The sequence below is a fragment of the Eucyclogobius newberryi genome, unplaced genomic scaffold (genome assembly GCF_026437365.1).
Source record: "Eucyclogobius newberryi isolate DKJ021-1_F unplaced genomic scaffold, fEucNew1.0.hap1 SCAF_12, whole genome shotgun sequence".
Taxonomy (NCBI): Eukaryota; Metazoa; Chordata; class Actinopteri; order Gobiiformes; family Gobiidae; genus Eucyclogobius; species Eucyclogobius newberryi.
Window position 1 is genome coordinate 14,496,423 of NW_027315746.1, and position 14,703 is coordinate 14,511,125.

General features: G+C 40.0%; 1 protein-coding gene across 1 annotated transcript; it reads left to right on the forward strand.

Annotated features, from left to right (window-relative positions):
* The first annotated feature begins 893 nt into the window (after positions 1 to 893).
* On the forward strand, positions 894 to 13,183 carry dpydb (dihydropyrimidine dehydrogenase b). The gene is made up of 25 exons (XM_072440911.1): positions 894 to 1,126; positions 2,194 to 2,304; positions 2,378 to 2,460; positions 2,677 to 2,764; positions 2,844 to 3,005; positions 3,193 to 3,389; positions 3,589 to 3,670; positions 3,782 to 3,869; positions 3,956 to 4,063; positions 4,691 to 4,860; positions 5,464 to 5,674; positions 6,694 to 6,878; positions 7,495 to 7,710; positions 8,382 to 8,546; positions 8,622 to 8,690; positions 9,070 to 9,153; positions 9,243 to 9,363; positions 9,449 to 9,568; positions 10,305 to 10,447; positions 10,554 to 10,608; positions 11,021 to 11,142; positions 11,211 to 11,357; positions 12,615 to 12,677; positions 12,766 to 12,843; positions 12,950 to 13,183. Exons 1-25 carry the CDS (start codon positions 1,097 to 1,099, stop codon positions 13,112 to 13,114), a joined length of 3,063 nt encoding a protein of 1,020 aa, XP_072297012.1. The 5' UTR covers positions 894 to 1,096; the 3' UTR covers positions 13,115 to 13,183.
* The last annotated feature ends 1,520 nt before the right edge of the window (positions 13,184 to 14,703 follow it).

Sequence of the window (14,703 nt, forward strand, 5' to 3'; positions counted from 1 at the left end):
TTCAAGTAGGTTTAGGGCAAAGGGTTTAACAACTGATTCAAATTTGACTTTGCGCAAACGGCAGCAAATTTAAAATGTAGGACATTTCTGAAATTCTAGCTTAGTTTGCAGCTTCGCAGAGACCGTGACAGATATCAAAGTAATTTGGATAACTTTTGACGTCCCACTCAGTTTTCTCGGGCTAACGCCCCGGGAGGAGTTCGTAATGTACGTCATTTGGATAAACTCCAGAGTCATATTTTGATTCAATATGGCTGATATTTGCGCACTTTCGCCATGACTTTCGCACGGACTTCGCCCGTTTGCAACGGTAATGTTCAATTTTCCTACTACTAATTAGTATGCACGGGACGTGCGTGAGTGGAGAAGTGCGTGAGTGAGTGTTTATGACGCGGGTGAGCGCTCCGCGCTCCATTTCGTGCTGCGCGCGCACTTTTGCAGCCGCGCTTCGCACTAGGCGAGAGACCTATTAGTTCCTTACGGAACTCGGGCCTAATAATAAGAACAAATAAAGTACAAATTTTATTTTGTGTTGAAAATATTCTAATGTCGAAAGGAAATTATATATTTTTCTTTATTATTGTTTTTTGCTTTGTGGTACAGAAATGTGAATCAAGTATTGAAATTGAGCTGAATAATAATACAATAATAAATAATAAATATTACGATTGCATCTAGCAGGAGAATTAGTGTCTACATTTATACAGACATAAACTAAATATTCACTATTATCTTGTTCTGTTTGACTTGCACTTTTCAAGAGTTATAAGCTTGTTGTTCTCATAAAACTCAGAGCAGGTTTATTCCTACTGGAGGTGGAGTTTGGACCTTGCAGATTACTAGAGTCACTGTTTGATTTGCTGCTGCAGAAACCTTGAACTTAGGTACGGCTTTAAACTTTGACTCGTGGACCAGAAGAAAGTCTTTATGAAACGTTAAAGTAACAGAAGAGAGAAGTTGGATCAGTCGCAGCAGCTTTTGAAGAGAAGAGTCGTCCCGGACAGTGTTTCGGACCTCTGCCCACGAAGCCAAAAGACAATCAAGAAATTAGATATTATACTTGTATTTGGCAAATCGGATCAACAAACGAGGCATCATGTTGAGCAAAGATCTCCCAGATATTGAGGTATTCTTCTTTATGTTATTCTAACTAAATGTTGTTGTTTTTTCTTTTTTTCAGCCATTTCTAAAATAACATTTAATTTAATATAATATGCAAAATAAATGTACTTCAGAAATGAACGAGCAACTATGAATTTCATATCACACTGTATACGTACATCTTTTTTGTTTGGCAGATCAATTAATCGTATGTTTTGTTTTTGTCAGTTTTATTATTAATTATCTTACTAATTACCAGTGCAGATATTTTCAAATGTTTGAAATAAATTGGAAAATGTCTCAACAGCCAATAATCTGCTCTGCTTTGTAGCAAAAGAGAACCACCATGAAATCTTCCAAACGTTGATTTAAGACCAACTAGTAACATCAAATTTAGACAAAACGAACGTGAATGTTCCACAAGGGAAATTATTTGGGCACAATTGCTCACACATTACAATATAATAACAAAAATAAAGAGGATTCAAGAAATAAATGTAACTCTTTGTTCTGCTACTTTAGTTTTGAGCTAAATAGATTAACCAAGTTACGTATGTGGCCTGTTGTAATCGCTGTGTACATGTGTTGTTGTGCAGAGGGGCATCAGGGGAGTTTGCCTGGGGATATCAGTTCACGTGGAGCAATTGGGCAATGCATTCAAACATTACACGCTGGGCAAACACATTACCAACCTAATGGCAAACAGGAAGTTGTCTTAATGCCTTATGGAGTTTTTAAGAATAGTCTTTCCAAGGATGGTGGTCCATAAACTCCTGATAAAGGGTATTGACCCTGCGGCATGTATTAGTTTATCACTGTAAACTTAACCATGAAACAAGTAAACTTCTTGCAGTAACTCTTTTGTGTTTGCTACATTCTGAAAGGAGCATTAAAAAACAATAAGATACAGCAGTTACTTTGACTAAAAAATAAACGCAATACTTTGTTTTATACATAGTCAAAGTATAAGTATTAGAATATAACTAAAATATTCCATACGGTTCTAAATGCTGCAAAACACATTGGCATCCACTTTGTTATTGCATCGTGCACCTAGAATGTATTTTTAAATGTATTCTATTTATTTTTTAGGGCATCCTGGCTCTAAACCCTCGAGTGAAAAATCATGCTCAGGTCATATCCACGGCCAACAAGAAGAAGGAGAAGAAACACTGGAAAAGAAACCATGACAAGGACTGTAATGTGAGTTTGCCTCTACGCAAACATTTGGTATCAATGTAATCTAATCTAATGTGATTGCATTTTCTTTTTTCAGTCCTGTGTGAAGTTAGAAAACAACTTTGACGACATCAAACACACAACACTGAGCGAGCGTGGGGCTCTACGAGAAGCACTCAGGTAAAAATACATATAAGGTACATTTTGTGCATTATTCACTCACCCCACACTCTGGTGGTAAGCCACAGCTGCCCTGGGGCAGACTGATGAAAGTGAAGCTGCCAGTCTGCACCATTGGCCCACCCAACCAGCCCCAATCATTCCCTCACACACAGTTTCAAGATGGAGATTAAGAAGATTTCTAACCTAATTTCTCTGTCTTAAATCTGTGCTCAGGTGTCTAAAATGTGCAGATGCCCCTTGTCAGAAGAGCTGCCCCACAAACCTGGACATCAAATCCTTCATCACAAGTATCTCTAACAAGGTGAATAAATCCATTTGACTAGAAGGATATTGCCTGTGACTGCTCCCCTCACAACAGCTGTGTGTGTTGTCTACATTAGAACTACTATGGTTCAGCGAAGGCCATCCTGTCGGACAACCCGCTGGGCCTCACCTGTGGGATGGTATGTCCCACATCAGAGCTGTGTGTCGGGGGGTGTAACCTTTACGCCTCTGAGGAGGGGCCTATCAACATCGGTGGGCTGCAACAGTTTGCCACAGAGGTACAATAAATAAGTGTTATATTTATCTCAAATGTGGCAGCTTATGTGAAATGTTTTATATATCAAATTAAATTGCACCCCATTCTGCCTTCTACCTGAATTGACAGACGCAATAACCCTTATTTGACTCTAAAAGGATAACTAGAAATGTTAGCATCAGTAACTACAATCTGCTATGTTTCTCCAGGTGTTCAGTAAAATGGGCATCCCTCAGATCAGAAACCCCGAGCTCCCTCCGGCCAATGAGATGCCGGAGTCGTACCACTCTCCGATCGCTCTGATTGGCTGTGGCCCGGCGTCCATCAGCTGTGCTTCCTTCTTGGCCCGCCTCGGATATGACAACATCACCATATACGAGAAACAGAAGTACACTGGAGGTTTAAGGTACAAGATTTTTCTTTTTTTTAATTTAGTATCACTATAAAAACTAGATTTGATTGATTTCTCCCTGCATATTCATATTTACAGATCATTTACTAATTTATTAACAATTATATTTAAAATTATTGACTATAAATCCCTATAAAGCTCTATACTCTCATTTAATTGACTTATTAATGGTATTGTTTGGTCTTTTGTCCAGCACATCAGAAATCCCTCAGTTTAGACTTCCTTCTGAGGTGGTTCAGTTTGAAATTGATCTGATGAAGGACCTGGGAGTCAAGGTGTGTAACATAAACATGACATTTTACTCTGCATAAAGTTCTTGATCAATGGTATTAGCCTGCATGCTTAATACATTGCTAAAAAAATAATATTACATTCATTCTGTGTAGGTTTTGTGTGAGAAGGGTCTTGGTCTTGGTGGAATGAATCTGACATCTTTGAAGGAAGAAGGATTCAAGACTGTATTTCTCGGGATTGGTGAGTGGCAACAAAGGGATTAGTACGAATTTGAATACTTTTTTCATCATATATTTAAATGTATTGATTTGTGTGTGTGTCTTTAGGTCTCCCTCAGGCCAACCGGGCTAAAATCTTCCAAGGTCTAACAATAGAACAAGGTTTCTTCACGTCCAAGGACTTCCTGCCGATGGTGTCCTCTGCCAGCAAGAAAAGTACAATTAAACATACACAAGACCTTCATGGCCACAATATTAGATTCACTTTTAAGTCAGATTTGTGAGCCTAGTCTTGGATTTAAGTTCCCATTGAGACAAAATAGTTGTTGCTGACTGAATATATAGCATAAGACAGATTTTAAGGGTGCGTTCACACTTTTTAGTTTAGATACTGACTTGTTTTGATGCTGTTCTTGTACTGGTTTAGTTTAGATTTAGTCCATGTTCAGTTCCATTTTTGAGGTGTATGTGCAAGTGTGAAATTAATATATCTTAAATGTTGTTGTTTTATAAAATGGGGATGGAAAAAGGACAACTGTTTTGGCAGAATTGTTGAGTTATGATATAGTGATCGAGGGTCTATAGTCACTAATAGAAACAATCTGGGTTCAACATTGGTTTTGGCTTTTCGAAATTCCTTATACTTAATTTGTAAATCTAGTACTTGTCCTCCTTCTGGCAGTATGAGGTAATCACAGACCCAGTAAAAGAAAGCCGTATTTCTCAACATAAAAAAAAAAAATACACCGCTTCCTCAATGAATCCTGTTTCTTTACTCTGTGACTTTAGATGGTACTGTACATTTTGTTCGTTACAGAGTTTAAATTCCGCGCACATTTGCAGGTATGTGCCAGTGCCGCTCCTCGCTGCCTGAGTTGAGAGGCGTGGTGATCGTTTTGGGAGCTGGAGACACCGCGTTTGACTGTGCCACCTCCTCTCTGCGCTGTGGGGCCCGCAGAGTCTACGTCGTGTTCAGGAAAGGCTTCACCAACATCAGGGCTGTGCCAGAAGAGGTATAGGTCATCCTGGAGCAGAACTACACAGGACAACTGTGTTACTACGTGTCCGTTCCCCACAGGTTTATACAGACGTCATGGTGGCATGATCAATCCATATTTGAATCTTAGTATAGACTAGTGTAGATGTATTTTATTGACTCTAACTGATCAAAAATGCACTGATTCCAGATTGAATGTAAACGGTATTGTATAATGGAGTACATTATTAGCTGTTATTTGACCAAAAACATGCATAATATTACTTAATTCATTCAAAAATATCAGAATTCTAACATAATTTTCTAGTTTACGATATGATTGTGTCTCTCTTGTAAAGGTGTTTTGTATCATGGGTTTCAAGAGTTTGAGAATAGTAGGAGAATAGAAATGTGCAATAAAAGTAACATCAGAAGTAAAATAGTGTACACACACACATCTTATTTGTTTTATCACTTGAAAACCATGTATGAAGTTGTTCTCCTTGGTATGTCTTACAATAGTACAGCAAAATGCACCAAGTATATTTAAACTAAACTCGCAAATCTTTGTCATGAATATCTTTGTCAAACCTGCCATCATTCCAATGCTAGAAAAACCCCGTCACAAACATGTTTTCAGATGGAGTTGGCCAAAGAGGAGCAGTGCGAGTTCCTGCCCTTCCTGTCGCCCCGTGAGGTGATCATGAAGAACGGCCGAGTGGCAGGTCTTCAGTTTTGTCGCACAGAGCAGACGGAGGACGGGCAGTGGATCGAGGACGAGGAGCAGGTCGTCAGGCTGAAGGCCGACTACATCATCAGCGCATTCGGCTCCATGCTGGACGACCCAAAAGGTACCGGACACCAACACACCATATTAAAACTATAAACTCAAAAAATTAATAAACCAAAACGAAACGCTCATTGTCTTAGGCTTTTCTTCATTAAAGGTTTTGTAGATAGCCAGTATTTGTAGCATAAAGAAGGATATTGGGTTTTGTCACACATTTAACAAAGAATATGTCGGTGTAATCCTTCATTTGTCCAGGCGTGTTCCATTGTAGAAAAAGCTTCAGTTGTAGTCATCTGGACTCAGTTAGAAAAATTAGACATTTCGACTCTCATCCAAGAGAAGAGAATTTAGGTCGAGAACTCCGATATTTGTACTATTCTGTGGTAAGTCCAGCCCATTGGGAGGAGCCTTCCTGAAGTGGAAAGAGTTGTTTGTTTCAACAGAAACTTACCCTCTTTGTGTCTACTGAGCTAGACTATTCAACCCTTATATATAATAGCCCATTAAAGGGTTGAATAGGCTCAGTAGACACAAAGAGGGTAAGTTTCTGTTGAAACAAACAACTCTTTCCATTTCAGGAAGGCTCCTCCCAATGGGCTGGACTTACCACAGAATAGTACAAATATCGGAGTTCTCGACCCTAAATTCTTTTATTGACAATGACTCTTGGATGAGAGTCGAAACGTCTAATTTTTCTAACTGAGTCCAGATGACTACAACTGAAGCTTTTTCTACATTTAACAAAGAGTAAAGTTATGGAAATGCATTTAGAAAGATAATCTAACAATTCTATAAATGTTCTTTTGTGCAGAATTGCTTCATAACAGAAGTGGCTCAGTTTGTCCTCTCTTGAAAACCTAAAAGAGAGATAAATTGTGCTTGTTGATCATTTATTTTTATATTTTACTAACCCCTCGTGGCATGAGATGGCACTGTAAAGCTGGATCGTAATAGATTTTCCCCTCACATATTTGCAGCTTAACCCATGTTGCTGCTTTTACATTGTACCATCTAATTTCAAAGGTTGTTCGGTGTAATACTCCTCTCTTGATTGTTTGTCCTCTCTTGTTTTGTGTGCAGTGGCTGAGGCTTTGTCCCCTGTGAAGCTGAATCGCTGGGGCACTCCGGACATCAACACAGAGACGATGCAGACGTCAGAGCCCTGGGTGTTTGCTGGAGGAGACATCGCTGGCATGGCCAACACCACAGTAGAGTCGACCAATGACGGCAAACAGGCCTCTTGGCACATGCACCGATACTTACAGGTAAAACTGCTTCGAACAGCTCTAAAATATGTTTTACAAAGGATGACATACAGAATTAATCCGAATGCTATTGAGGTTGAACTGTTCATTTCACACACAAAAATATTACTTTGTAGAACTCAGCACTTCCTATAGTTAAAAAAAAAAAAATGTCCAAAAAAACTGCCACTTGACTAGTGTAAAACTGTAAAAGAATATTTACAACAGATACTTTTATACTGTTCCAGCATAAAAAATAATAATAAAAAAAACATGAAAATCTGTCTTATGAGCATTAAATGTTATTGCAAAGCCCTAGCTGTTCTGGGGATATCTTTTTAAAGTTCTATCATTCCATTATCTTCCTTTCATTTGCGCTAAGACTATTCCATGTCCAGCTTGCAACATGTATGGAAATCGTTGGTGTAAAAGCAACTTAATATTGTAGAAGGATGGCAAATATGGGTACTTTCTATGTACTTATAGTTGCCATACCAGACAGTTGCACTTGCTTAGTTTACTTAGCTCACATATAATAAAGCTATAATGATTAGTATTGGGTCAGAAGTAGAGAACTTGTGCATCTAAAATATGTCTGTGTCTTTTACATGTGCTAAAACCATGTGTTTTCCTACAGTCATTGCATGGGCAGACCATCGACACCACGCCCAAACTGCCACTGTTCCACAGCGCCATCGACTTGGTGGACATCAGCGTGGAAGTTTGTGGGATAAAATTTCCAAATCCGTTTGGTCTGGCCTCTGCCCCTCCCACAACCAGCACTGCTATGATTCGCAGAGCCTTCGAACAGGGCTGGGGGTTTGCGCTGACCAAGACCTTTGGACTGGACAAGGTAAATAATGATATTAAATGGAAAGCAAACATAGACAGGACAGACATTAAACATAGACAGGACAGACATTAAATTCCTGGGATAACGTGGGGCAGAGGAAGTTACTGTACTGCCACTTCAAGTTTTAATCTTGAATTGTTACTATTGCGATAAAAAGAACAAATGCAGCCGTTCAAGAGAGCATCTCAAACGCAGAGATCTAGGTAGTTTTGTGATAGCAAACTAACTAAATATGACATGGGCAGATTATTATGTAAACTTATCGTTCAATAAATAATAGCTGGATCAATATTTTTGCAACGTTTGCACCATCAAATAAATATCTTCTATGACTAATTATAAATACTACATTTAAGTTTTTCCTTCTGCTATTTCTATTTATATATTGCAGCTTCAAATGATTGTCCGTGGCAATAAGTTATTTCAATATTATGGTTTATTGTGATGTTTTTCTGTTGCAATACTTTGAAATGTGTTATTGTGTAAATCGCTGCTGATAAGAAGGCAGATAACATGTCAAGTGCAGTGGTGACTTTGAAAACTCAGAAGATCGATCAAAATTGAATGTTGAATTTGAAAATCTTAAATGAATTCACTATAATAGAATCAACATGAACTGATCCTGTGCAAAGGCAATTTGTTTGACTGTTCAAATTCTCATGTGTTGTCAGGACTTGGTAACCAATGTCTCTCCACGTATCGTCCGTGGGACCACCTCTGGCCACGTGTATGGCCCGGGACAGGGCTCATTTCTCAACATCGAACTCATCAGTGAGAAGACGGCAGCTTACTGGTGTGAATCTGTCACTGAGCTAAAGAGGGACTTCCCAAATAATGTACGACTGCAGAATGGAGGACTTGTTTTTAATGCTGTCTTATACGTAATAATACAATGTCTTTCTGCGGTTTAGGTGGTGATTTCCAGTATAATGTGTAGTTACAACAAAGAGGACTGGACTGAGATTGCAATAATGGCTGAGGTGAGTATATAAACTAGTGCAATAGTAAAAGTATTTGTTGGTTTCATTCTAGGTGCAGCACATATGATATTTCACATAAAAGTATACTGTATATTAAAGCATTGATTATAGTTATGATAATTTTTATTTGAAAAGGGACATTGCATATGAGCTCATTTGCATTGGTATTCCCTTTGCTAGTCAAAAAGGCATCTTAAATGTATAAAAGTATATAGTAAATATTGACTTGGCACGAGAGAACATTACATGCAAATCCTGTGCAGCGAATTTTGATACGCAACTATAAAACATCCAAAAATATAGATTTGCATAGCTGATTTACATATTTTTGTTTTGTGATATTTTGTTTTGTGATATCTTGTTTATTTATGATTTTTAGAAATCTGGAGCAGATGCTTTGGAGCTAAACCTGTCTTGTCCTCATGGGATGGGTGAGCGAGGCATGGGACTGGCTTGTGGACAGGTATAAACAATACAACTGAATGAAATAATCGTAATACAATAAAAAAAAAAAAAAAGCAGTATTTTGTGTTTCTCTTTGTACTTCATCAGGACCCAGTGTTGGTGCGAAACATTTGCCGCTGGGTGCGTGCTTCCACCACAATCCCATTCTTTGCCAAACTTACACCAAACGTCACCAATATTGTGGACATTGCCAAAGCAGCTCATGAAGGTATCAAACTAAATGCAAAATATTTAGATGAATGTGTAGTTTTTATATTACTTGGTTGTGGTTATTGTTGTTTTTTCATTTTCAGGAGGCGCAGATGGAGTCACAGCCACCAACACTGTATCAGGGATGATGGGTCTGAAAGCGGATGGTTCCCCGTGGCCTGGAGTGGGAGCGGGAAAACGAACCACGTATGGAGGCGTGTCTGGTAAGGAACTACTACAGCGATACATGAGATATAAGTCATTTCACAAACAAATAGTACACAGGAGAAAGACATTTGTGAAGGACACATTGTTTGTTACTGCCTGCCACAATATTGGTTCTAGTTGCAAATGGAAATAAATGTAAACTCCAAAGTAAACATTAAGTATTAAATCATTTTGGGTGATTTTACTTTTTCTTTTTTTTTTTATGAGAGGAAAAAATATATTTATACATACATGGATGTACAAATTTAAGTTCACTTCAGTTCACATGCATATACACATACAGACACACCTACATTTTCTTTTATGCTTATATTAGAATAATAAATAAGACAAATCAATAAAACAAATAATAAGAAAAATGAATAAATAAATAAGAAAAAAATAAGAGAAAAAAGAAAAAGAAAAAAAAGGGCTGAGTAGGACATTATGAATTCAAAATATGTAAAGGATAAGGGTTAGCAGATAGTGAACTAGGTTGCATCTAATGGGGGAAAAAAGGGGTTAAAGCATCTTATGGCAAGAAGAGTCCCATTTTGTCCATTGCTTGGTGAATTTGTCCATTTTCAAATTTTTCATGTATTTTACTTTTGGATTTAACTTCTTGTCTTTGTGTCTTGGAAAAGCTGTTTGATAGATCCAGTGTGACGTCGACGTCCCCAGTGTCGGCTTTGACTGCCGTGCGTGATGTTAGCTGGCAAAATATGATGATCGAAATATTCTTTCCCGGTGCAGGTAACGCCATCAGACCGATTGCCCTGCGAGCGGTTTCTGCCATTGCCAGAGCACTTCCTGGTTTCCCCATTCTGGCGACAGGAGGCATAGACTCAGCAGAGACCGGGCTGCAGTTCCTTCATGCTGGTGCATCGGTTTTACAGGTGAAAACGGCTCCCCTGTAAAATCCCAACTGTTTAAATGTTAATAATGTGTGTTATGATTGATTGACACATCCGCTTCCTCTATTCCCCTCCATAAACGGTACAGGTCTGCAGCGCTGTGCAAAACCAAGACTTCACAGTGATTGAAGATTACTGTGTCGGTAAGTTACAGTTTGTCCCGTATTTTATAATCAATTTTATAATCTGGGAAAGGAAAAGGTGACGTATATTTATTTGAAAAGCTACTACAATCACAAAACAGTGGCGCCATAAGCTATTATATTCAGGACACAAAGCAAAGAGATAATTCAGATTTCTGATTAGATATTCGGCTCCAGAACAAAACATAATAAAGTAAACAGATGCGTAATTAAATTGTAAAAAAATTTATTTAAAAATCCTGTAAAATGAACACAGATTGTTAGCATGTATGAATTATTTTACAAAATTCCTATGTGCTATAAAGACGAGGTTTATGAATGAGAATGTATTTTAACCCTTTCATAATTTTCGACAAAACTCATGAGTTACTAGAGACGTACTGATAATAGCGCTGATAATTCTCGCGTGCAGGTCTGAAGGCTTTGTTGTACCTGAAGAGTCTCGAGCTGGAAAACTGGGACGGTCAGTCTCCACCAACAGAGAAACACCAGAAGGGAAAACCAGTGCCCCGAGTGGAAGAACTAGTAGGAAAGGTACGCCAAATAAACAAAAGTGTATCAACTAAGATGTGCGGTTGAATCACGCTTGTTCTCTTATGCAGAGTCTCCCCAGCTTCGGGCCTTACCTCACAGAGAAGAACGAGGTGATTGCGGGATACAAAAAGGCGCTCAGAGGTGAAGTGGACGTTGCAGAGGTCAACGACAGCAACAGGGTCAAGTCGCCCAAGAAACCTGTGCCTGCGGTGAAGGTGGGACTCTCCAGAATTGATCGGACATAAGACTTTACACACTGGAGATAAAGTACTTTCAGTTGGTCGTGTTTTTTTGCTTGAAAGATAAGATAAGATAAGATAAGATAGCCTTTATTGTCCACACATGGGGAAATGTTGGTGTTACAACGCAGTAGAGACAGGGGGAAAGGACAGATAACTTATAGGAACTTTGAAAAAAACACTCTTAATAGAAGAACAACAAAAATAAAACTCCTGTAAACAGGTCCTCTCATATCTTAAAGGCGCAATGGACAATTTTTCGGCGATTTGAGAACGCAGGCGGAAGTGCGCATGCGCACTCCCCCGTGCGGACTGATACAACACACACGTGCGTTTGTTTATTAGCGAGACGGATCGCATCACATCTCTCGTCTCCCGTAGATTTCTGTCCACTTCTGCGTCAGCTCGAACTGTCTTTCTCCGTCTTCATTTTGCCCCGTACACTGAGGGAACTATATTATGATAGATCCATGCGCTTAGGCACGCGGAAACGTGGGCACGAACCGCACGCGGCTGCAGGTGAGCGATAGGTGCGTTTTATGATTGATACGTGGCAGGACAAATGATTGACGCCACGAGGAAATATGATAAAAAAAATTGCTGAAAAAAATCGTCCATTCCACCTTTAATAGGTAATGGAGGGAAGAAAATAAAAAATAAAGATAAAATAATAATAATAAAAAATAGCTGGCATAAGACAAATAATACTACTAATAATGGTAAAGTAAACACTCTTATTTACATCAGTTATATGCACATGAATATGACATGAATTGCGTGTGAGTATGACAGTAATTGCACATGAATATGACGGTATTGCACATGGTTAAGTCAGTATTGCACATGGTTAAGTCAGTATTGCACATGGTTACATCAGTATTGCACATGTTCAGGGCTAGCAGTGTTTGTTATAAAGTCTGACAGCAGCAGGAAGGAAAGACCTGCGAAACCTTTCCCTTCACACAGCGAGGGTGGATCAAAGTATATGTTCTTTGACCACACGCTGTCCGAATAATTTCTTTTGATTGATTCTGTATTTTTTGAACATGTAGCTGTACTTTGTAATAGTCATAAATCATGCATCAAGTGGTCATAAATCATACATATATAAAGGTCAATAAAGCAAATAATAGATAGTTGTCCGCTCTAAAAGACACATTTCCAAAAGGGAATGTCATTATTGTTATTATTTCAAGTAGTATTTTCCCAGAGTAAGTTTATGTTTCTTTATAGGATGTTATAGCCCGAGCGTTGCGTCACATTGGAGCGTACCAGGAGCTGGACAACACAGAGCAGGTAAACGTATCCTTGGACACCTGAATATTTGAATCATTTGCACATTCGCTGCTTGATGTTCTTATAACTTGAGACGTGTTTTGTTCAGGTGGTAGCGCTCATAGACGAAGAGATGTGCATCAACTGTGGCAAATGTTATATGACTTGCAATGATTCGGGATATCAGGTATACCGTCCACTCCGTTATTATGTATGAATATGTAAATTAAGTGTACGGGTTCCCATTGAAAATTCAACATTGTCATTTAACTTTTCAATCTCTTCTTCTCCAGGCCATTACGTTTGATTCAGAGACCCACCTGCCGTACGTGAACGAGAGCTGCACTGGTTGTACGCTGTGCTTTAGCGTGTGTCCGATCATAGACTGCATCCAAATGGTGACAAGAACAACGGCCTACACACCAAAGAGAGGGATTGCTATTAGTCCTGTCTGTTGAGGGAGACCAAAGTGACCATGTGATGCATTTCCAGCTTGTAAGAGCTTGTCCAATGATAAAAAGTCACTGGTTTGAGTCATGTTTCCTATAGTCTTAATATATTAATTAATTGATGTAGCATTCCTGTATAAAAAATAAAATAGAGTTATACTAATTAAATATTTCTAAATCGTTCCTGTTGTGTAGCTCAGTTTCTCACAGTAGCATTCCACTCAACTGTAGTGATTGCTTGGTTTAATTAAGCTTATGATGAATAATGTCTATTTAAAATTAATAAAATACTCATTATATTGCTCTCGTCTGCTCTAATTTATTTTCCTTCTTGAATGATTGCGTTGTACGTTCATTCAACAACCAAACTGCTTGTTATTTATTTATTTATTCAAACATATGTGTCTGGATTGCATTAAGCACCTAACAAGAAGGTCAGTTTCAAGTTTTCATTTGAAATGCTGAGACTGCAGTCCTCTGGTGGAGAATGCGCCTGTTTGGGGGGCGCAAGACGTCTGCAGAAATGTGCGTACATTACATGTGACTCTCTGTCTCTCCTCTGTGCCTCCTCTGTCTCTCTGTCTCTCCTCTGTCTCCTCTGTGCCTCCTCTGTCTCTCCTCTGTGCCCCCTCTGTCTCTTCTCTGTCCCTCCTCTGTCTCCTGTGTGCCTCCTCTGTGCCTCATCTGTCTCTCCTCTGTCCCTCCTCTGTCTCTCCTCTCTCCTCTGTCTCTTCTCTGTCCCTCCTGTCTCCTCTGTGCCTCCTCTGTCTCTCCTCTGTGCCTCTGTCTCTTCTCTGTCCCTCCTGTCTCCTCTGTCTCTCCTCTGTCCCTCCTCTGTCTCTCCTCTCTCCTCTGTCTCTTCTCTGTCCCTCCTGTCTCCTCTGTGCCTCCTCTGTCTCTCCTCTGTCCCTCTGCCTCTTCTCTGTCCCTCCTGTCTCCTCTGTGCCTCCTCTGTCCCTCTGTCTCCTCTGTCTCTCCTCTGTGCCTCCTCTGTGCCTCCTCTGTCCCTCCTCTGTCTCTTCTCTGTCCCTCCTCTGTCTCCTGTGTGCCTCCTCTGTGCCTCATCTGTCTCTCCTCTGTCCCTCCTCTGTCTCTCCTCTCTCCTCTGTCCCTCCTGTCTCCTCTGTGCCTCCTCTGTCTCTCCTCTGTGCCTCCTCTGTCCCTCTGTCTCTTCTCTGTCCCTCCTGTCTCCTCTGTCTCTCCTCTGTGCCTCCTCTGTCCCTCTGTCTCTCCTCTGTCTCCTCTGTCTCTCCTCTGTGCCTCCTCTGTCTCTCCTCTGTGCCTCCTCTGTCCCTCTGTCTCTTCTCTGTCCCTCCTGTCTCCTCTGTCTCTCCTCTGTCCCTCCTCTGTCTCTCCTCTCTCCTCTGTTTCTTCTCTGTCCCTCCTGTCTCCTCTGTGCCTCCTCTGTCTCTCCTTTGTCCCTCTGTCTCTCCTCTGTCTCTTCTCTGTCCCTCCTGTCTCCTCTGTCTCTCCTCTGTGCCTCCTCTGTCTCTCCTCTGTGCCTCCTCTGTCTCTCCTCTCTCCTCTGTCTCCTCTGTGCCTCCTCTGTCTCTCCTCTGTCTCTCCTCTCTCCTCTGTCCCTCATCTGTCTCTCCTCT